This window comes from Nerophis ophidion, linkage group LG26, assembly GCF_033978795.1.
Source record: "Nerophis ophidion isolate RoL-2023_Sa linkage group LG26, RoL_Noph_v1.0, whole genome shotgun sequence".
Lineage (NCBI taxonomy): Eukaryota > Metazoa > Chordata > Actinopteri > Syngnathiformes > Syngnathidae > Nerophis > Nerophis ophidion.
This window is the reverse complement of record NC_084636.1, coordinates 38508282-38533218: the sequence shown is the minus strand read 5'-3', so window position 1 is coordinate 38533218 and position 24937 is coordinate 38508282. Positions and strand designations below refer to the sequence as shown.

Below are 24937 nucleotides of genomic sequence, written 5' to 3'. Positions count from 1 at the left end.
TTTCTAAACTAACATTTCGGTATTTAAAAAAAGGTTCAACGATTCTAAAAACAAACATTTAGGAATTTAAAAAAAGGTTCAACATTTCTAAAAATAAAAAAAAATTTCTAAACAAACATTTCTAAACAAAAACATCAGAATTTTAAAACAAAGTTTAACGTTTCAAAAACAACATTTCGGAATTTTAATAAAGTTCAAAGTTTCTAAAAAAAACATTTTTGAATTTAGTTACAAACCCAACGTTTCCATATTAAAAAATATCGGAATTTTTAAAAAGTTCAATGTTTCTAAACAAAAATATTTTGGAATGAAAAAAAAAAAGTTGATCGTTTCAAAACAAACATTTCTGACTTTAAAAAGAAATTCAAAATTTGTAAACACAACATTTTGAAATTTTAAAATTAAATTTCGGAATTAAAAAAAAAGGTTTAACGTTTCTACACACAAACATATTGGAATTTTTAAAAAGGTTCAATCTTTTTAAAAAAAAAAAAAAAACATTTCGGAATTTAAAAAAGGTTCAGCATTTTTAAAAACAAACATTTAGAAATTTAAAAAGGTTCAACGTTCCTAAACACAAACATTTCGGAATTTAAAAACAAGCTTGTTTATATATTCAAAGATATCGGAATTTTTAAATAAAAAGTTCAACGTTTCTATACACAAAAAATATCTGAATTTTTAAAAAGTTTATCGTTTCTAAAAAACATTTTTGAATTTAATCACAAGTTCAACGTTTCTATATTCAACATTTTTCAGAATTTTTAAAAAGTTCAACATTTCTAAACAAAAACATCAGAATTTTAAAACAAAGTTTAACGTTTCTAAAACACATTTTCAAATTGAATTACAAGTTCAACGTTTCTAAACAAAGTTCAACATTTCCATATTAAAAAATATCAGAATTTTTAAAAAGTTCAACGTTTCTAAACAAAAATATTTCGGAATGGAAAAAAAAAAGTTTATCGTTTCAAAAAAAACCTTTCTGACTTTAAAAAGAAATTCAAAATTTGTAAACACAACATTTTGAAATTTTAAAAAAGTCCATTAATTCTAAACTAACATTTCGGAACTAAAAAAAAAGGTTCAACGTTTCTACACACAAACATATTGGAATTTTTAAAAAGGTTCAACATTTCTAAAAACAAACATTTCAAAATTTAAAAAGGATTCAACGTTTCTAAACCCAAACATTTCGAAATTTAAAAACAAGCTTGTTTCTATATTGAAAGATAGCGGAATTTTTTAAATTAAAAAGTTCAACGTTTCTAAACACAAAAAATATCAGAATTTTTAAGAAGTTTAATGTTTGTAAAAATAATTTTTGAATTTAATTACAAGTTCAACGTTTCTAAAAAAAACATTTTTGAATTTAATTACAAGTTCCACGTTTCAAAACACAAACATTTCGGAAATTAAAAAAATTCCATGTTTCTAAACAAACATTTTGGAATTTTTTAAAAGGTTCAACGTTTCTTAACAAAAAACATTTTGGAATTTTAAAAAAGTTAAACGTTTCTAAACAAACATTTCAGAATTAAACATTTTTTTTACGTTTCAAAACACAAACATTTCGGGAATTTAAAAACTTCCACGTTTTTAAACACAAACATTTTGGAATTTTTAAAAATGTTCAACGTTTTTAGACAAAAAACATTTCGGAATTTAAAAAGTTCAAATGTTTCTAAAAAGTTTAAACTTTGAACACAAACATTTTGGAATTTTTTTAAAAGGTTGAACGTTTCTAAACAATTTTTTTTTTCGGAGTTTAAAAAAAGTTCAAACGTTTCTAAACATATATTTCAGAATTAAAAAAAAGGTTAACGTTTCAAAACACAAACATTTTGAAATTTTTAAAAAGGTTCAACGTTTTTAAACAAAAAACATTTTGGAATTTAAAAAGTTCAAATGTTTCTAAACATATATTTCAGAAGTTAGAAAAAGTTTAAACTTTGAACACAAACATTTTGGAATTTTTTAAAAGGTTGAACGTTTCTAAACAATTTTTTTTTTCGGAGTTTAAAAAAAGTTAAAACGTTTTTAAACATATATTTCAGAATTAAAAAAAAGGTTAACGTTTCAAAACACAAACATTTCGGGAATTTAAAAACTTCCAAGTTTCTAAACACAAACATTTTGGAATTTTTAAAAAGGTTCAACGTTTTTAAACAAAAAACATTTCGGAATTTAAAAAGTTCAAACGTTTCTAAACATATATTTCAGAAGTTAGAAAAAGTTTAACGTTTCAACACAAACATTTTGGAATTTTTTAAAAGGTTGAACGTTTCTAAACATTTTTTTTTTCGGAGTTTAAAAAAAGTTCAAACGTTTCTAAACAAACATTTCGGAATTAAACATTTTTTTTTACGTTTCAAAACACAAACATTTCGGGAATTTAAAAACTTCCACGTTTTTAAAAACAAACATTTTGGAATTTTTAAAAAGGTTCAATGTTTTTAAACAAAAAACATTTCGGAATTTAAAAAGTTCAAACGTTTCTAAACATATATTTCAGAATTAAAAAAAAAGGTTAATGTTTCTAAACACAAACATTTTGGAATTTTTAAAAAGGTTCAACGTTTTTAAACAAAAAACATTTCGGAATTTAAAAAGTTCAAATGTTTCCAAACATATATTTCAGAAGTTAGAAAAAGTTTAAACTTTGAACACAAACATTTTGGAATTTTTTAAAAGGTTGAACGTTTCTAAACAATTTTTTTTTTCGGAGTTTAAAAAAAGTTCAAATATTTTTAAACATATATTTCAGAATTAAAAAAAAGGTTAACGTTTCAAAACACAAACATTTCGGGAATTTAAAAACTTCCACGTTTTTAAACACAAACATTTTGGAATTTTTAAAAAGGTTCAACGTTTTTAAACAAAAAACATTTCGGAATTTAAAAAGTTCAAATGTTTCTAAACATATATTTCAGAAGTTAAAAAAAGTTTAAACTTTCAACACAAACATTTTGGAATTTTTTAAAAGGTTGAACGTTTCTAAACAATTTTTTTTTCTTCGGAGTTTAAAAAAAGTTAAAACGTTTTTAAACATATATTTCAGTATTTAAAAAAAGGTTAACGTTTCAAAACACAAACATTTCGGGAATTTAAAAACTTCCACGTTTCTAAACACAAACATTTTGGAATTTTTAAAAAGGTTCAACGTTTTTAAACAAAAAACATTTCGGAATTTAAAAAGTTCAAATGTTTCTAAACATATATTTCAGAAGTTAGAAAAAGTTTAACGTTTCAACACAAACATTTTGGAATTTTTTAAAAGGTTGAACGTTTCTAAACAATTTTTTTTTTCGGAGTTTAAAAAAAGTTCAAACGTTTCTAAACAAACATTTCGGAATTAAACATTTTTTTTTACGTTTCAAAACACAAACATTTCGGGAATTTAAAAACTTCCACGTTTTTAAACACAAACATTTTGGAATTTTTAAAAAGGTTCAATGTTTTTAAACAAAAAACATTTCGGAATTTAAAAAGTTCAAACGTTTCTAAACATATATTTCAGAATTTAAAAAAAGGTTAACGTTTCTAAACACAAACATTTTGGAATTTTTAAAAAGGTTCAACGTTTTTAAACAAAAAACATTTCGGAATTTAAAAAGTTCAAACGTTTCTAAACATATATTTCAGAAGTTAGAAAAAGTTTAACGTTTCAACGCAAACATTTTGGAATTTTTTAAAAGGTTGAACGTTTCTAAACAATTTTTTTTTCCGGAGTTTAAAAAAAGTTCAAACGTTTCTAAACATATATTTCAGAATTAAAAAAAAGGTTGAGGTTTCTAAACACAAACATTTTGGAATTTTTAAAAAGGTTCAACGTTTCTAAACAAAAAACATTTTGGAATTTTAAAAAGTTAAACGTTTCTAAACAAACATTTCGGAATTAAACATTTTTTTAACGTTTCAAAACACAAACATTTCGGGAATTTAAAAACTTCCACGTTTTTAAACACAAACATTTTGGAATTTTAAAAAATGTTCAACGTTTTTAGACAAAAAACATTTCGGAATTTAAAAAGTTCAAATGTTTCTAAAAAGTTTAAACTTTCAACACAAACATTTTGGAATTTTTTTAAAAGGTTGAACGTTTCTAAACAATTTTTTTTTTCGGAGTTTAAAAAAAGTTCAAACGTTTCTAAACATATATTTCAGAATTAAAAAAAAGGTTAACGTTTCAAAACACAAACATTTCGGGAATTTAAAAACTTCCACGTTTTTAAACACAAACATTTTGGAATTTTTAAAAATGTTCAGCGTTTTTAGACAAAAAACATTTCGGAATTTAAAAAGTTCAAATGTTTCTAAAAAGTTTAAACTTTCAACACAAACATTTTGGAATTTTTTAAAAGGTTGAACGTTTCTAAACAAATTTTTTTTTCGGAGTTTAAAAAAAGTTCAAACGTTTCTAAACATATATTTCAGAATTTAAAAAAAGGTTAACGTTTCAAAACACAAACATTTCGGGAATTTAAAAACTTCCACGTTTTTAAACACAAACATTTTTTGAATTTTTAAAAAGGTTCAACGTTTTTTAAACAAAAAACATTTCGGAATTTAAAAAGTTCAAATGTTTCCAAATATATATTTCAGAAGTTAAAAAAAGTTTAAACTTTCAACACAAACATTTCGGAATTTTTTAAAAGGTTGAACGTTTCTAAACAATTTTTTTTTTTTGGAGTTTAAAAAAAGTTCAAACGTTTCTAAACATATATTTCAGAATTAAAAAAAAGGTTAACGTTTCTAAACACAAACATTTTGGAATTTTTAAAAAGGTTCAAGGTTTTTAAACAAAAAACATTTCGGAATTTAAAAAGTTCAAACGTTTCTAAACATATATTTCAGAAGTTAGAAAAAGTTTAACGTTTCAACACAAACATTTTGGAATTTTTAAAAGGTTGAATGTTTCCAAACAATTTTTTTTTTCGCAGTTTAAAAAAAGTTCAAATGTTTCTAAACATATTTCAGAATTAAAAAAAAAGGTTAACGTTTCTAAACACAAACATTTTGGAATTTTAAAAAAGTTAAACGTTTCTAAACAAACATTTCGGAATTAAACATTTTTTTTACGTTTCAAAACACAAACATTTCGGGAATTTAAAAACTTCCAAGTTTCTAAACACAAACATTTTGGAATTTTTAAAAAGGTTCAACGTTTTTAAACAAAAAACATTTCGGAATTTAAAAAGTTCAAATGTTAAAAAAAAGTTTAAACTTTCAACACAAACATTTTTGAATTTTTTAAAAGGTTGAACGTTTCTAAACAATTTTTTTTTCGGAGTTTAAAAAAAGTTAAAACGTTTTTAAAACATATATTTCAGAAAAAAAAGGTTAACGTTTCTAAACACAAACATTTTGGAATTTTTTAAAAGGTTCAACATTTCTAAACACAAACATTTCATATTTAAAAAAAAAAAAGTTCAACATTTCGAAAAACAAACATTTCAGAATTTAAAAAAAATTCAACATTTGTATACACAAACATTTTGGAATTTAAAAAAAAAGGTTCAACGTTTCTAAAGAAACATTTCAGAATTGAAAAAAGGTCACATTCCAACATGTCTGAAAAGGAGAATCTGAGTTTATTTCCTCCGACCTCCTCCCTACTGGGTGTACCTTGTGCTTTTTCTTTGGCTTTTTTTGACATGAACATAAGAATCATCCTCAAATATTTTTTTTCAATTATTCATTGTCATTTTCCAACAAAGTATATCATTTTTAAAACTTTTTATTTCAACCTTTTCAAATGGGGTATTTTAATTTATTTTTTCTAAACTACATCCTCCATGTAAATGATGGGGATTTTTTTTTTTTGATGACATTCTCCATATAAATATTCTAACAAAAAGCCTACAGCGCCACCAGTTAATTCTACTGTTTCGCTTCTTTTTACACTTGATGTTGCTCACCTGGTGGGTTTTGTAGAAGAACAAGCAGAAGTTGGTGAAGACCACCCACAGCTTCTGCCAGCCGTTGCTGTTCTTGAACTTCCTGAGCAGGTAACCGGACAGCTGGTTCTGTGGGCAGTCGGGAGTTAAAGCGGCAACGTGGACAACGTGGGTCACCGCCCCAATGTGATCAAGTCTCTACACCGGCGCTCTGACTGGGGACAGAAGCCCTCGGGGCCCCCGGTACCTGGTTCATGCGCAGGTAATCAGTGAGAGAGAGGTTCTGGTTTCGGTACCAGCACACGTGCGTGATGGTATTGGGTCTTTGGCCCTGGCCCAGCAGGTAGCGGGGGGGCAGCTCCGGCGAGACCGCGGGAGAGACCGAGACTGACCGGGCGGACAAGCGGGACAGAGAAAAAAGATGGAAGCAGAAGAGCGCAAAAGTGTTAGATTGTAACGTGTATGCTGGACAGGAAGCGGAAGGGTTAGCATGTTACAGTGGACAGGAAGTGGAAGGGTTAGCATGTTACAGTGGACAGGAAGTGAAAGGGTTAGCACGAAACAGTGGACAGGAAGTGGAAGGGTTAGCATGTTACAGTGGACAGGAATTGAAAGGGTTAGCATGTTACAGTGGACAGGAAGTGGAAGGGTTAGCATGTTACAGTTGACAGGAAGTGCAAGGGTTAGCATGTTACAGCGGACAGGAAGTGAAAGGGTTAGCACGAAACAGTGGACAGGAAGTGCAAGGGTTAGCATGTTACAGTGGACAGGAAGTGGAAGGGTTAGCATGTTACAGTGGACAGGAAGTGGAAGGGTTAGCATGTTATAATGGACAGGAAGTGGAAGGGTTAGCATGTTACAGTGGACAGGAAGTGGAAGGGTTAGCATGAAACAGTGGACAAGAAGTGGAAGGGTTAGCATGAAACAGTGGACAGGAAGTGAAAGGGTTAGCATGTTACAGTGGACAGGAAGTGGAAGGGTTAGCATGTGACAGTGGACAGGAAGTGGAAGGGTTAGCATGTTATAATGGACAGGAAGTGAGAGGGTTTTAGCATGTTACAGTGGACAGGAAGTGAAAGGGTTAGCACGAAACAGTGGACAGGAAGTGGAAGGGTTAGCATGTTACAGTGGACAGGAAGTGGAAGGGTTAGCATGTTACAGTGGACAGGTAGTGGAAGGGTTTGCATGAAACAGTGGACAGGAAGTGAAAGGGTTAGCATGTTACAGTGGACAGGTAGTGGAAGGGTTAGCATGTTACAGTGGACAGGTAGTGGAAGGGTTAGCATGTTACAGTGGACAGGAAGTGGAAGGGTTAGCATGTTACAGTGGACGGGAAGTGGAAGGGTTAGCATGAAACAGTGGACAAGAAGTGGAAGGGTTAGCATGAAACACTGGACAGGAAGTGGAAGGGTTAGCATGTTACAGTGGACAGGTAGTGGAAGGGTTAGCATGTTACAGTGGACAGGTAGTGGAAGGGTTAGCACGAAAAGTGGACAGGAAGTGGAAGGGTTAGCATGTTACAGTTGACATGAAGTGGAAGGGTTAGCATGTGACAGTGGACAGGAAGTGGAAGGGTTAGCATGTTATAATGGACAGGAAGTGGGAGGGTTTTAGCATGTTACAGTGGACAGGAAGTGGAAGGGTTAGCATGTTATAATGGACAGGAAGTGGGAGGGTTTTAGCATGTTACAGTGGACAGGAAGTGGAAGGGTTAGCATGTTACAGTTGACATGAAGTGGAAGGGTTAGCATGAAACAGTGGATAGGAAACGGAAGGGTTAGCATGAGACAGTGGACTGGAAGTGAAAGGGTTAGCACGAAACAGTGAACAGAAAGTTGGAGGGTTAACATGTTACACTGAAAAAAGAAGAGTTAGCATGTCACACTGAAAAGAAGAAGAGTTAGCGTTTTCATACTGAAAAGAAGAGTTTTAGCATGTTTCATCGATAGGAAGACGAGTTAGCATGTTTCACTGAAAGAAATAAGAAGATAGCTCGGGGTGTAGATAGAGGATGGGGGTGTAGAGAGAGGATGGGAGTGTAGAGAAAAGATGGGGGTGTAGATAGAGGATGGGGTGTAGATAGAGGATGGGGGTGTAGAGAGAAGATGGGGGTGTAGATAGAGGATGGAGGTGTAGATGGAGCCAACCAGCTGAATTTTTAATATTTTCAGCAATGCCCCCTTACTCTCCCTCCCCCACTACTCCTGTCCTCACACCTCCCTGACCATCAAGCCACAAAAACTCCTTCCCTGTTGCCTGCCACAGCTGTTTCTCATCCCCCCACTGAGAAAGCCAGCCCGGTGTGTCTGACACCTGGACATGTGAGACAACAGCTGGAGTGAGTCAACCCAGCCAAGTCCGCAGGCCCTGACCGAGTCGAGCCCCGGGTCCTGAAGACTTCATCTTCACCCCAAGTCTGAAGCTAGAACGGATACCAGCGCTATGGACAACATCCTGCATAGTGCCGGTGCCCAAGAAGTCCATCCCATCGGGCTTGAACGACTTCAGGCCGGTTGCCCTGACGTCTCATGTCATGAAGTCCCTTGAGAGACTTGTGCCGGGTCAGCTGAGACCTTTGGTGGCTCCTTCACTGGACCCTCTACAGTTTGCATATCAGCCCCATTTAAGAGTGGACGATGCTGATATCTACCTGCTGCATTGACTCACTCTCCCCCTGGATGGTGGAAGGGGTTCTGTGAGGATCATGTGTCTTGAACACCATCCAACCAACTTTGATGAGTGACAAGTTGCTCAGGATGGGTGTCAGTACATCCATTGTCTCCTGGATCACTGATGACTTGTCTGACAGGTCCCGGTTTGTGCAACTGGGGAGCTGCCTCTCTGATACTGTGGTCAGTGGTGTAGGTTCTTCACAAGGGACCCTCCGGTCTCCTTCCCTTTTCACCATGTACACCTCAGAATTCCAGTATAGCCCCAAGTCCTGCCACCTGCAGAAATACTCTGATGGCTCTTCTGTGGTTGGGTGTACCGATGAAGGACAGGAATTGAAGTACAGGACACTGATCGCTGACTTTGTGGAGAGGTCTCAGGCAAACCATCTGCTCCTAAATGTGGACAAGACCAAGGAACTGGTCAAGATGGCGCCGCTGTAGCGGCTGCTGACGGCAGAAGCTCTGTGCTCTTGTATCATCCAGGTTTCCTTCTTGTTTTCCTGTGGACGGACAAGCTTCACAATGTCTTGGCTGAATGAGTGTGTATCGGACACCTCGGTCTCTTTAGACGAATCCTTGCTCATCCATGCGGACTGGACACTGGCCAAGAGTTGTCCGGCGGCCGAGGGTGGAGTTGGCTCGCTCGGTTGCTTCACTGTGTCTTGGCTGAATGACTGTGTATCGGACACCTCGGTCTCTTTAGACAAATCCTTGCTCATCCATGCGGACTGGACACTGGCCAAGAGTTGTCCGGCGGCCGAGGGTGGAGTTGGCTCGCTTGGTTGCTTCACAATGTCTTGGCTGAATGAGTGTGTATCGGACACCTCGGTCTCTTTAGACGAATCCTTGCTCATCCATGCGGACTGGACACTGGCCAAGAGTTGTCCGGCGGCCGAGGGTGGAGTTGGCTCGCTCGGTTGCTTCACTGTGTCTTGGCTGAATGACTGTGTATCGGACTCCTCTGTCTCTTTAGACGAATCCTTGCTCATCCATGCGGACTGGACACTGGCCAAGAGTTGTCCGGCGGCCAAGGGTGGAGTTGGCTCGCTCGGTTGCTTCACTGTGTCTTGGCTGAATGACTGTGTATCGGACACCTCGGTCTCTTTAGACAAATCCTTGCTCATCCATGCGGACTGGACACTGGCCAAGAGTTGTCCGGCGGCCGAGGGTGGAGTTGGCTCGCTCGGTTGCTTCACAATGTCTTGGCTGAATGAGTGTGTATCGGACACCTCGGTCTCTTTAGATGAATCCTTGCTCATCCATGCGGACTGGACACTGGCCAAGAGTTGTCCGGCGGCCAAGGGTGGAGTTGGCTCGCTCGGTTGCTTCACAATGTCTTGGCTGAATGAGTGTGTATCGGACACCTCGGTCTCTTTAGACGAATCTTTGCTCATCCATGCGGACTGGACACTGGCCAAGAGTTGTCCGGCGGCCGAGGGTGGAGTTGGCTCGCTCGGTTTCTTCACTGTGTCTTGGCTGATAGAGTGTATACCGGACACCCCGGTCTCCTTAGACCAGGGGTCGGCAACCCGCGGCTCTTTGGCCACTGATGTGGCTCAGCTGCATAATCGAATCGGGGGGGGTTTCCGGATTTTGGTGTCTCTCGCGGACATCACCCAGGGTTAACATTCTCCGATTTCCGCTCGGACTACAATATTGAGGCGTGCCGTGATGGCTTTACTTTTATCGTCCTGTACAACATGTCATCGCCCGCCTTTACACCATGTTATCTGTGTGCCGGCCGGACGCATGCATCTTGCTGCTTCTATCATCACACGTTCGAGATTGCAAGGCATATAGTCAACAGCCATACAGGTTACACTGAAGGTTGTGATATAAACAACTTTAACAGTCTTACTATGTGCCAAACTGTGAACCCACACCTAACAAGAATGACAAACACATTTTGGGAGAACATCCTCACAGTAGCACAACACAAACGCAACATAACAACATAATAATTACCCAGAATCCCTTGCATCCATGATTCTTCCAGGCTATATTATGCAATCCCGCGCTCCCAACCCCGCCCACCTCAACCGACACACGATGGTGTGGGGGCGGAGGTGGGGGGGCGTTGGCGCTAGCGGGGTGTATAATATAGCCTGGAAGAGTCATGGATGCAATGGGTTCTGGGTAATTATGTTGCGTTTATGTTGTGTTACTGTGAGGATGTTCTCCCGAAATGTGTTTGTCATTCTTGTTTGGTGTGGATTCAATGAGTTAAAGTTGTTTATATCACAACCTTCAGTGTAACCTGTATGGCTGTAGACTATATGCCTTGCAGTCGTGTACGTGTATCAGCGGAAGCCACGTATAACATGTTGCAAGCTGTTTGTACATGTTGTAGAAAGCGTTAAAGGCAATGGCGTGCTATATTGTTACCTGCGTGACCATCAGCAGATATTGGTGAGAATGGTTGCGGCTCCCATTATCTTCTTTATATTGTGAAACGGGTCAAAATGGGTTGCAGACCCCTGCCTTAAACCAGGGGTGCCCACACTTTTTCTGCAGGCGAGCTACTTTTCAATTGACCAACTGGAGGGGATCTACCTCATTTATATATATCATTTATATTTATTTATTTATGAAAGAGACATTTTTGTAAACAAGTTAAATGTGTTTAATGATAATACAAGCATGTGTAACACATATAGATGTCTTTCTTTCACAAAGACAAGAATATAAGTTGGTGTATTACCTGATTCTGATGACTTGCATTGATTGGAATCAGACAGTAATGATGATAACGCCCACATTTTCAAATGGAGGAGAAAAAAAGTTGTCCTTTCTGTACAATACCACATGAAAGTGGTTGGTTTTTGGCATCTAATTCATCCAGCTTCCATACACTTTACAAGAAAAACATTGGCGGCAAATTCCGTAGCTTGCTTGATTGACATTCACGGCACCCGAGGGTCTTGTGAGATGACGCTGGCTGCTGCCACTTCATTATTAGGAAAAAATGACAGAGAGGAAGGCCAGAAACACTTTTTATTTCAACAGACTTTCGCGCCGTCCCTTCCGTCAAAACTCTAAAGGCCGACTGCACATTTCCTAGCTTCACAATAAAAGCCCTGCTTCATGCTGCCTGCGCTAACTAAATAAGAGTCTCGGAAAGCTTTCTGAGGGATCGCTTGTGCACGCCAGTTTTCCCAGACTCTGTATTTAGTTAGCGCAGGCAGCATGAAGCAGGGCTTTTATTGTGAAGATAGGAAATGTGCAGTCGGCCTTTAGAGTTTTGAAGGAAGGTACGGCGCGAGAGTCTGTTGAAATAAAAAGTGTTTCTGGCCTTCCTCTCGGTCATATTTTCATAATAATGATCTTGCAGCAGCCAGCGTCATCTCACAAGACCCTCCGGTACCGTGAATGTCATTTAAGTGACGTCTTGGTGAAGATTGATGATCACTCATTTTTAGGTCTCTTTTTTTTTAAAAGCCTGGCTCGAGATCGACTGACACACCCCCCGCGGTCGACTGGTAGCTCGCCATCGACGTAATGGGCACCCCTGACTTGGACGAATCCTTGCGTACTGGACACTGGCCGAGAGAGTTGGTTAGCAGCCGAGGGTGGAGTTGGCTCTCTTAGTTGCTTCACATTGTCTTGGCTGAATGACTGTGTATCGGACACCTTGGTCTCCTTAGACAAAATCCTTGCTCATCCATGCGGACTGGACACTGGCCGAGAGTTGGTTGGCGGCCGAGGGTGGAGTCGGCTCTCGTGGTTGCTTTGTTGGATCTACTCCCGTCTCTGGCCGTGCTGCCCGCACCCCAGCAGACGACGGTGTGGAACACTGCAGAGGCCACCGCGGTGTAATTGTATTTATTGTTGTTGTTTTACTTTTGTAGCTATATGTAGAAATGACTGGTTGCATCAGATCTGCTCTTTTAATGTCTTTTGTTTTATTTGATGTTTGCCTCTTATACACATGCTTATGTGTGCTATGGCTGTTTTTTTTTTCCTTGGCCTCAGTCTGGACCCCCTCTCGAGGGGCCCAGGCTTAGACTGAAGTTTTTATTTTTTTCCCTGTGGAAGCTTAGGTACTGTGGTAATGTGTGCAGCAAGCTGTTGGAGATCTTTTGTGGCCAGTGCCCTGTACTTTGCAGTGGTTGTGTTGGGGGAGCAGCACCAGCAAAAGGGTTTTAAACCGGATGGACTAACTCAGGGGTGCCCGTTACGTCGATCGCGAGCTACCAGTCGACCAGCCAGGCTTTTAAAAAAAATAGACCTAAAAATGAGTGATCATCAATCTTCACCAAGACGTCACTTAAATGACATTCACGGTACCGGAGGGTCTTGTGAGATGACGCTGGCTGCTGCAAGATCATTATTATGAAAATATGACCCAGAGGAAGGCCAGAAACACTTTTTATTTCAACAGACTCTCGCGCCGTACCTTCCGTCAAAACTCTAAAGGCCGACTGCACATTTCCTATCTTCACAATAAAAGCCCTGCTTCATGCTGCCTGCGCTAACTAAACACAGAGTCTGGGAAAACTGGCGTGCACAAGCGATCCCTCAGAAAGCTGGCGTGCACATCACTTGTGCACGCCAGCTTTCCCAGACTCTTATTTAGTTAGCGCAGGCAGCATGAAGCAGGGCTTTTATTGTGAAGATAGGAAATGTGCAGTCGGCCTTTAGAGTTTTGACGGAAGGGACGGCGCGAAAGTCTGTTGAAATAAAAAGTGTTTCTGGCCTTCCTCTCTGTCATTTTTTCATAATAATGAACTGGCAGCAGCCAGCGTCATCTCACAAGACCCTCGGGTGCCGTGAATGTCAATCAAGCAAGCTACGGAATTTGCCGCCAACGTTTTTCTTGTAAAGTGTATGGAAGCTGGATGAATTAGATGCCAAAAACCAACCACTTTCATGTGGTATTGTACAGAAAGGACAACTTTTTTTCTCCTCCATTTGAAAATGTGGGCGTTATCATCATTACTGTCTGATTCCAATCAATGCAAGTCATCAGAATCAGGTAATACACCAACTTATATTCTTGTCTTTGTGAAAGAAAGACATCTATATGTGTTACACATGCTTGTATTATCATTAAACATGTTTAACTTGTTTACAAAAATGTCTCTTTCATAAATAAATAAATATAAATGATATATATAAATGAGGTAGATCCCCTCCAGTTGGTCAATTGAAAAGTAGCTCGCCTGCAGAAAAAGTGTGGGCACCCCTGGACTAACTGATCCGGATCCCCGGGGAAACTATTGGCGCGCAGTTTGAGGCATTTGTGTCAAAGAGGGACAGGAGGACACTGGACAAACTGCAGGCCATCATGGATATTCCTGCCCACGTGGACTCCACCAAAATTGAGGGACGCAGAGCTCAAACGGTAATGGTGATGGTAATAATGGTGAATATGGTGGTGGTGCAAGTACCTCCACAGCCAGGCTGTGATCAGACATGGACACGCTGGTGTTGCGGTGCCAACACACGTGCATGGTGGTGTTGGCGCGGTGGTGCGTCTGCTTGTCCAGCGACGTGTGGGAGGAGTTCATGTCGTCCTCAGACTCCTGCTCCACCGACACCTCGTCTGAGGACCCTGAGGGACGGGGGGAGGGCGGGGTGGGGAGGATGGGGTGGGGAGGGGGTGAGGCAGGACAGGGGGACGCTGGCACGCTCACTGGTCACTTCATTAGGTACACCATTTAATTGCACCCAATTGAAAAGTCCTGCTTTACAGACGATAATAAGGATGGTCGCCATCATGGAGGTTTACGGTTTTGCAGCATAGATTGATTCTTTTGTGGATTGGATGCAAAATAAGTGTTGGACTCAAGGGTGTCCTAACTTTGATATGAAGTAAACAATTTCCTTTACGTTTTATGCTCATTCTGTCAAAGAAAAAACAGTTTTTTTTGGGTGGCAAATCATAAAATATGCAATATTTCCTCATAAAAATACTTCAAAGTGGAATATTTGATGTGGAGTCATTGGAGCATTTAATAGTTCGTAGTAATTGTTTAACATTGATTTTGATTCATTATTATTTTTTGAGCAATGACAGTATTAAAGATATAAATCCAGTAGAGGAACCCACTAATAAAATGTTAAAAATAAGTCATACATTTTAATTTTTTTTTTTTTAACTTTCAAAGCTTAAATCTCTCGACCTACTTCAGATCTATTCATCACTTACACAGTTTTGTTATTCTTTATGGCTTTTTTTTTTTAATTATTTGTTAGTTTGATCAGAGTCCTTTGTGTCAAACATAAACCAATATGCTAAATAAAATATTTAACATGAAGGAATTGGAGACTTATCAGCAGGCACGAGACGTTGAAACAACGTTGAGAACTTGTTGAATTATGTCCTGATGTTGGGCAACTCAAACATAACATTGAAACAACATGCTTTTTCACAACGTTGAATCAATGTCAGGTTGTGATGTTGATTTGACCGTTGAAATTTGGTAACTTCCCAACCAATATTTTACAACACAAATACGTTGAAACAACATGTTTTTTGACGACGTTGAATCAATGTTGGGTTCTGACATTGATTTGACCGTTGAAATTCGGTCATTTCCCAACACAAATACAACGTGGAAACAACATAATTTTTGACGTTTAATCAATGTCGGGTTCTGACATTGATTTGATCGTTGAAATTTGGTAATTTCCCAACCAATTTTCTACAACAAAAATACAACTTTGAAACAACACACCTTCTGACGACGTTGAATCAATTTGGGTTCTGACGTTGATTTGACCATTGAAATGTGGTCATCTCCCAACTAATATTCCACAACACAAATAGAACGTTGAAACAACATACTTTTTGACGACGTTGAATCGATGTTGGGTTCTGACTTTGATCTGACTATTGAATTTTGGTCATATCCCAAACAATATTCCACAGCACAAATACAACTTTGAAAAAATGCTTTTTGACAACGTTGATTCAATGTCAGGTTGTGACGTTGATTTGACCATTAACATTTTGTCATTTCCCAACCAATATTCTACAACACAAATACAACGTTGAAACAACATACTTTTTGACCACGTTGACATTGACGTGGATCTGACCGTTGAAATTTGGAAATTTCCCAACCACCATTCTACAACACAAATACAACGTTAAATCAATGTCGGGTTTTGACGTTGATCTGACCATTGAAATGTGGTCATTTCCCAACACAAATACAACATTGAAACAACATACTTTATGACGTTTAATCAATGTTGGGTTCTGACGTTGATCTGACCATTGAAATTTGGTCATTTCCCAACCAATATTCTACAACACAAATACCTTGAAACATGCTTTTTGACAACTTTAAATCAATGTCAGGTTGTGACGTTGGATCAACCATTGAAATTTGTTCACTTCCTAACCAATATTCTACAACACAAATACAACTTTGAAACAACATACTTTTTGACAACGTTGACATTGACGTTGAGCTGACCATTGAAATTTGGTAATTTCCGAACCAATATTCGACAACACAAATACAACATTGAAACATGCTTTTTGACAACGTTAAATAAATGTCGGGTTCTGACGTTGATCTGACCATTGAAATGTGGTCATTTTCCAACCAATATTCTACAACACAAATACAACGTTGAAACATGCTTTCTGACAACGTTAAATCAATGTTGGGTTCTGACGTTGATCGGACTATTGAAATGCGGTCATTTCCCAACACAAATACAACATTGAAACAACATACTTTATGACGTTTAATCGATGTTGGGTTCTGACGTTGATCCGACCATTGAAATTTGGTCATTTCCCAACCAATATTCCACAACACAAATACCTTGAAACATGCTTTTTGACAACTTTAAATCAATGTCGGGTTTTGACGTTGATTCAACCAATGTACTCTGTTCTGATGTGGACTTGCAGCAGCTCCTGAGGACCGTCACCATGGAGATGTATAAACTAAAAAAATGGTTTGATGCTAATAAATTATCATTGAACCTAAATAAAACTAACTTTATGTTATTTGGAAATAAGAGAAATGATATAGATGTAAAATTGTATATAGACAATGTTAGTATAGAAAGAGTAAACAAAATCAAATTTTTGGGTGTGATCTTGGACCACGGGATCTGCTGGAAGTCACACATTACATACATCAAAGGGAAGTTGGCCAGAAGTATTGCTGTCCTGGGTAAAACAAGGCACATTCTTAATCAAAAAACATTACACACTCTTTATTGTACACTTGTTTTACCATATTTGAGTTACTGTCTAGAAGTTTGGGGAAATACATACAGGACGAACATCCAACCACTATTCATAATGCAAAAAAGGGCCATCAGACTGATACATAACACAGGACCCCGAGAACACACTAATGGATTATTTATAAAAACATTTGATTTAAAACTACCAGATCTCATCCAACTCAAGACTGCCCAAATGATTTATAAAGCAAGTAAAGATTTACTTCCAACAGGGTTACAGAGAAGATTTTTACAAAGAGAAGGGAATTATAATTTAAGAGGAGAACTACTTTTTAAGATCCAATATTGTAGAACAACGCAGAAACGAATGAGTATAACAATAGCAGGGGTTAAAATATGGAACTGTTTAAAGGATGAAATAAAACACAGCACCAACATAAACCAGTTTAAAAAGCTTTTTAAATCATTTATCATTAGTAAATATAAGAAAGAAGAGCAAACATTGTTTTAGAAAGACAATAATATATATGTATATAAATACAATGTATGATTTCATAATTATACATATAGGTTATATTAAAATGTATATATTACCACTTTATATGGAATTTGAATGAATTGTGTATGTATAATGTATGTATGTATGTGTGTATATGTGTATGTATATGTATATATATATATATGTGTGTGTATGTATGTATGTGTATATGTATGTATATATATATATATAAGTGTACAAATGTATATGTTTGATTTAAATGTTAAACTGTATATGAGACGTGTGCTACATATATGTTGCTTATATATTGTTTAAAAAAAAAAAAAAAAGTAATATAAGTGAAGCATGTTTTAGATTTTATATATTTTGAACCTTGTTCTTGTTGTGATGGGGTAGGTTTATATAAGCGTTGCTTCAACCTCCACCCTTTCGGCTCAATCATTGCTCAAATGAGTGTTTTTTTTTTTTGTTTGTTTTTCTTTTCTTGTTGTTGTTCTTTGTTTTATGTGAAGATTGCCGAAATAAAAAAAAAAAAAAAAAAAAAAAAAATACATTGAAATGTGTTCACTTCCTAACCAATATTCTACAACACAAATACAACGTTGAAACATGCTTTTTGACAAAACTAAATCAATGTCGGGTTTTGACGTTGATCTCACCATTGAAATGTGGTCATTTCCCAACACAAATACAACATTGAAACAACATACTTTATGACGTTTAATCAATGTTGGGTTCTGACGTTGATCCGACCATTGAAATTTGGTCATTTCCCAACCAATATTCCACAACACAAATACCTTGAAACATGCTTTTTGACAACTTTAAATCAATGTCAGGTTGTGACGTTGATTCAACCATTGAAATTTGTTCACTTCCTAACCAATATTCTACAACACAAATACAACGTTGAAACAACGTACTTTTTGACAACGTTGACATTGACGTTGAGCTGACCATTGAAATTTGGTAATTTCCGAACCAATATTCGACAACACAAATTCAACATTGAAACATGCTTTTTGACAACGTTAAATAAATGTCGGGTTCTGACGTTGATCTGACCATTGAAATTTGGTCATTTCCCAACCAATATTCTACAACACAAATACAACACTGAAACATGCTTTTTGACAACGTTTAATCAATGTTGGGTTCTGACGTTGATCTGACCATTGAAATTTGGTCATTTCCCAACCAATATTCTACAACACAAATACCTTGAAACATGCTTTTTGACAACTTTAAATCAATGTCAGGTTGTGACGTTGATTTAACCATTGAAATGTGGTCATTTCCCTACCAATATTCCACAACACAAATACAACGTTAAAACAACGTTAAATCAATGTCGGGTTCTGACGTGGATTTGACCATTGAAATTTGGTCATTTCCCAACCAATATTCTACAACACAAATACGCTGAAACAACATGCTTTTTGAGGACGTTGAATCAATGTTGGTTTGTGACGTTGATTTGACCATTGAAATTTGGTAATTTCCTAACCAATATTCCACAACACCAATACAACGCTGAACAACATGCTTTTTGACGACATTGAATCAATGTTGGTTTGTGACGTTGATTTAACCATTGAAATGTGGTCATCTCCCAACCAATATTCCACAACACCAATACAACGTTGAAACAACATACTTTTTGACAACGTTGAATCGATGTTGGGTTCTGACTTTTACCTGACTATTGAACTTTGGTCATATCCCAACCAATATTCTACAGCACAAATACAACTTGGAAAAAATTCTTTTTGACGACGTTGATTCAATGTCAGGTTGTGACGTTGATTTGACCATTTTTGACAACGTTGACATTGACGTTGAGCTGACCATTGAAATTTGGTAATTTCCGAACCAATATTCGACAACACAAATTCAACATTGAAACATGCTTTTTGACAACGTTAAATAAATGTCGGGTTCTGACGTTGATCTGACCATTGAAATTTGGTCATTTTCCAACCAATATTCTACAAAACAAATACAACGTTGAAACATGCTTTTTGACAACGTTAAATCAATGTTGGGTTCTGACGATCGGACTATTGAAATGTGGTCATTTCCCAACACAAATACAACATTGAAACAACATAATTTATGACGTTTAATCAATGTTGGGTTCTGACGTTGATCTGACCATTGAAATTTGGTCATTTCCCAACCAATATTCTACAACACAAATACCTTGAAACATGCTTTTTGACAACGTTAAATCAATGTCTGGTTTTGACGTTGATCTGACCATTGAAATGTGGTCATTTCCCAACACAAATACAACATTGAAACACCATACTTTATGACGCTTAATCAACGTTGGGTTCTGACGTTGATCTGACCATTGAAATTTGGTCATTTCCCAACCAATATTCTACAACACAAATACAACACTGAAACAACATGCTTTTTGACAACTTTAAATCAATGTCAGGTTGTGACGTTGGATCAACCATTGAAATTTGTTCACTTCCTAACCAATATTCCACAACACAAATACAACGTTGAAACACCTTGCTTCTTGACAACGTTAAATCAATGTCGGGTTCTGACTTTGAATTGACCATTGAAATGTGGTCATTCCCAACCAAAATTCTACAACACAAATACCTTGAAACATGCTTTTTGACAACTTTAAATCAACGTCAGGTTGTGACGTTGATTCAACCATTGAAATTTGTTCACTTCCTAACCAATATTCTGCAACACAAATACAACGTTGAAACATGCTTTTTGACAACGTTAAATCAATGTCGGGTTTCGACGTTGATCTCACCATTGAAATGTGGTCATTTCCCAACACAAATACAACATTGAAACAACATACTTTATGACGTTTAATCAATGTTGGGTTCTGACGTTGATCTGACCATTGAAATTTGGTCATTTCCCAACCAATATTCTACAACACAAATACCTTGAAACATGCTTTTTGACAACTTTAAATCAACGTCAGGTTGTGACGTTGGATCAACCATTGAAATTTGTTCACTTCCTAACCAATATTCTACAACACAAATACAACGTTGAAACAACATACTTTTTGACAACGTTGACATTGACGTTGATCTGACCATTGAAATTTGGTAATTTCCGAACCAATATTCGACAACACAAATTCAACATTGAAACATGCTTTTTGACAACGTTAAATAAATGTCGGGTTCTGACGTTGATCTGACCATTGAAATTTGGTCATTTTCCAACCAATATTCTACAACACAAATACAACGTTGAAACATGCTTTTTGACAACGTTAAATCAATGTCGGGTTTTGACGTTGATCTCACCATTGAAATGTGGTCATTTCCCAACACAAATACAACATTGAAACAACATACCTTATGACGTTTAATCAATGTTGGGTTCTGACGTTGATCTGACCATTGAAATTTGGTCATTCCCAACCAATATTCTACAACACAAATACCTTGAAACATGCTTTTTGACAACTTTAAATCAATGTCAGGTTGTGACGTTGATTCAACCATTGAAATTTGTTCACTTCCTAACCAATATTCTACAACACAAATACAACATTGAAACATGCTTTTTGACAACGTTAAATCAATGTTGGGTTCTGACATTGATCTGACTATTGAAATGTGGTCATTTCCCAACACAAATAGAACATTGAAACACCATACTTTATGACGTTTAATCAACGTTGGGTTCTGACGTTGATCTGATCATTGAAATTTGGTCATTTCCCAACCAATATTCTACAACACAAATACCTTGAAACATGCTTTTTGACAACTTTAAATCAATGTCAGGTTGTGACGTTGATTCAACCATTGAAATTTGTTCACTTCCTAACCAATATTCCACAACACAAATACAACGTTGAAACACCTTGCTTCTTGACAACGTTAAATCAATGTTGGGTTCTGACTTCAAATTGACCATTGAATTTTGGTCACTTCCCGACCAAAATTCTACGACACAAACAACATGATTTTTGACGACGTTAAATCAATGTCAGGTTCTGACGTGGATTTGACCGTTGAAATTTGCTCATTTCCCAACCAGCGACGTGGATCCAACGTTAGACGCCAACGTTGTCTCAATCCACAAATAGAAGTATTTGGCGAGGTTGTTTCAAAGTCACCTTGAAAGGTCATGTACGTGTAGTCAACTTATCAACGTCTTGTGCCTGCTGGGTTCGAAAATATCAATAACTCATATAACGATGATTTTGAAAAAAACGTTTTATATTTCACATTTGTTCTTATATTCCGCTCATTAAAGTTGTTTTTTTTTTAAATATCATTTTTAGAATGTGCCACAGGTGGTAAAAATTGCTTGTACAGGCGTGCCTAATAAAGTGTCCAGTGAGGGTAAGGTCACATGACTCACGGTTGGAGTGGTCGGCCAGGCTGGCGTCCAGGAAGAGGGCGGACTTGTCCTGGGACTTCTTGGCCCGGTCTATGGCCACGTTGAGGTCCTCGATCCACTTGCTCATCTCCACCTTGGAGCTGCCACGAGGTCAAAGGTCAGTTAAGGCGGCGAAGGAGAGCAAGGGCCCTCCCCGCCGGTTGAGAGTGGTCACCTGGCGGCCACCACCACGGTCCTCTGGGCGGAGTAGATGGTGAAGCAGTGAGGCACCGACCACTCCTTCTCGCTCTCCTCCACCTGCCCACACAAGGTTAGTCACGACAAGCCCCGCCTCCTCCCATCTTAAAGGGACAGACACCCTCAGCAAGCGGCGCATTTCACGACTCTGTCAACTCCTTTTGGGACTTGGGCGTGCTAGCGAGCAGCGGGGGGGTGCGGGGGGACGGGGGGGGCGGGGCTAGAGTGTCCAGGCTGGTCCAGCCCGGCCAACTTACCGGTGCGTCCAGGATTATGATCTGCGGCCGTAAAGTGAAGCAGAGACACGCAGCGTTAGCACAAGTCCACCTTTCCCTCTAGTCAGTGGGGGCCGGGGGGGTAATGTGTGACATACCCACGCTTTATCAGTATCATACAGGATTAGGCTTCAAAACCAGCTCATACCTCATTTTGATTCAAAAATAATTAGCACACAATGTTTTATTCATTTTTCTTTCGTATGTTCAAGCCTATATTGATTTCATATATTAATGTTTAATAATACAATATATTGCCAAAAGTATTTGTCCACCTGCCTTGACTCACATAAACGTAAAGTGCCATCCCATCCCTAACCCATAGGGTTCAATATGACCTTTTGCAGCTATTACAGCTTCAAGTCTTCCGGGAAGGCTGTCCACAAGGTTGTGTCTTTGGTGAGATCACACACTGAAGGCCTGGCTCTCAGTGTCTGTTCTAATTCATCCCAAAGGTGTTCAAAATCGGGTTCAGGTCAGGACTCTGTGCAGGCCAGTCAAGTTCATCCACATCAGACTCTGCATCCATGTCTTTATGCACCTAGCTTTGTGCACTGGTGCACAGTCGTGTTGGAAGAGGGAGGGGCCCGCTCCAAACCGTTCCCCACAAGGTCGGGAACATGGAATCGTCCAAAATGTTTTGGTATCCTGAAGCATTCAAAGTTCCTTTCACTGACGCTAAGGGGCCTGAAAACAAACCCCATACCATGGTTCCTCCTCCACCAATGCAGTCCGAAATGTGTGTTCTCCTGGCAACCTCCAAACCCAGACTGGTCCATCAGGTTGCTAGACGGAAAAGCGTGATTCATCAGTCCAGAGAAGGCGTCTCCACCGCTCTAGAGTCCAGTGGGGATGTCCTTTACACCACTGCCTCCCACGCTTTTCATTGGACTTGGTGATGTATGGCTTAGATCCAGCCGCCCGGCCATGGAAACCCATTCTACGAAGCTCTCTGCGTACTGTACGTGGGCTAATTGGAAGGTCACATGAAGTTTGGAGCTCTGTAGCAACTGACCGTGCAGAAAGTCTTTGCACTATGCTGACCTTTCTGTCAGTTTACGTGGCCTACCACTTGCTGGCTGAGTTGCTGTTGTTCCCCAAACTATTTACTTTTCTTATACTAAAGTTGACTTTGGAATATTGAGGAGCGAGGAAATTTCAGGATTTCTGGATTTGTTGCACAGGTGGCATGCTATGACAGTTCCATGCTGGAAATCACTGAAAGCGGCCCATTCTTTCACAAATGTTTGTAGAAACAGTCTCCATGCCTAAGTGCTTGATTTGATACACCGGGCCAAGTGATTAGGATGCCTGATTCTCATCATTTGAATGGCTGGTCTAATACTTTCGGCAATATAGTGTATATAATATTTTTTATTAACATGTTATTTATTGGATTTAAATATATAATATTTTTTATTAACATATTATTTATTGGATTTATCTAATTGGATGTTTTTATACTGAAAATTTCTGCACAATTTTTCCTGCACTTTTATTTTTTTTCCCTTTTTCCGCACCAAATTTTTTTGCACTAAATTATTCTGCAGCATTTTTTTACACCGAATATTTCCGCACCAAATTTTTTCACGGTAAAATTCTGTCAACCAAATTTTTTTTTTTTTTTTTCACATTTAAAACTTCTACACCAAATTTTTTAGACTGATTTTTTTACACTGAATATTTCCTGTAGGCTTCATGGAAGACCACGGTTAACATGACTAATACAAGACACAGGTGATGCCTTCACAGGACTGCTGGCCATGGGAATTTTGCCTTCCATTCATGAAACTCCTGTACTAAAAGTTAGTTTGAAGTTAAAATGCTGCAGTTTTTGGGATTTAAGATTCTTTCAAGTTCCCAAAACCAGGGCTTTGTTGTGGAGGAGTGACAGGAGGACATGTTTGTGTGCAGAGGCCCTGATGTATCCAGTGTTAATATTTAGGTGAGCCCCGGGCCCTTCTGTAGTGGAAAAGTTGGGGCCCCGGGTCAACAAAGTTAAAAACAGTACATTATTGTCTTCATGTCTATTAAGTTGTGGTGATCACAATAAATATTCCATTTGTGGTTGGGGGGAACTTCTGTTTGTTGAGGTGTTTGAAGTGGAGAGTAACACTGTTGAGGCACGTCATCAATTACATCTTCATTTGTTTCTTTATTACCGAAGCGTCTTCTTGGACACTCAATTCATGTAACTATCATTTTTACCTTTTTTTATTTTTTTAACATGTGAGTTTAATGTGTGTTTAGAATTCAGTTTGTAAAAATAGTGTTTTAAAATTCAGTGTGTAAAAATTAAATGTAAAGAAAAAAAAAAGTCAATGTTCATTTTTTAAATAATTCCATTGAGTTTTGAGGCAAAAATTAGATTTGCACTGAATTTATCTTACACTGCACCAACTTTTTTGCACTGAAAATTTCTGCACCAATTTTTTTAACACTGAATAATTCAGCACCAATTTTTTACACAACATTTTTCTATATCAATTGTTTTTGACACTGAATATTTCTGCACATTATTTTTACGCACCAAATTTTTTTTACACTTAATTTCTCTGCACCAGTTTTTTTTTTTTAAACATTTAAAATTTCCATACCAATTTTTTTTTAAACTGGAATTTTCTGCACCATTTTTTTGTACACTAAATATTTAAATGATAAAAAATTTTTGACACTGAATATTTCTGCACATTATTTTTACGCACCAAATTTTTTTTACACTTAATTTTCTGGACTAATTTTTTTTACACTAATTATTTCTGCACACCATTTTTGTACATTGAAAATTTCTGCAACAATTTTTTTTTTTACACTCAATTCCGCAACAATTTTTTTTACACTAAATTA

At 37.3% G+C, this 24937-nt stretch overlaps 1 protein-coding gene across 3 annotated transcripts in view; it reads right to left on the bottom strand.

Moving 5' to 3' along the window:
- LOC133543923 (FERM, ARHGEF and pleckstrin domain-containing protein 2-like) overlaps positions 1 to 24937 on the bottom strand; it is a 183772-nt gene that overhangs the window by 3286 nt on the left and 155549 nt on the right. The window contains exons 22-26 of one of the 3 annotated variants that reach the window (XM_061888838.1): positions 22073 to 22093; positions 21793 to 21875; positions 21600 to 21718; positions 13963 to 14126; positions 5922 to 6029 (exon numbers count right to left, since the gene is read on the bottom strand). In XM_061888838.1, coding sequence (XP_061744822.1) covers positions 5922 to 6029; positions 13963 to 14126; positions 21600 to 21718; positions 21793 to 21875; positions 22073 to 22093 — 495 coding nt within the window. Of the gene's footprint in view, positions 1 to 5921; positions 6030 to 6147; positions 6288 to 13962; positions 14127 to 21599; positions 21719 to 21792; positions 21876 to 22072; positions 22094 to 24937 lie in introns of all 3 variants that reach the window. The other 2 variants (XM_061888840.1, XM_061888839.1) reach the window with 2 other exon arrangements.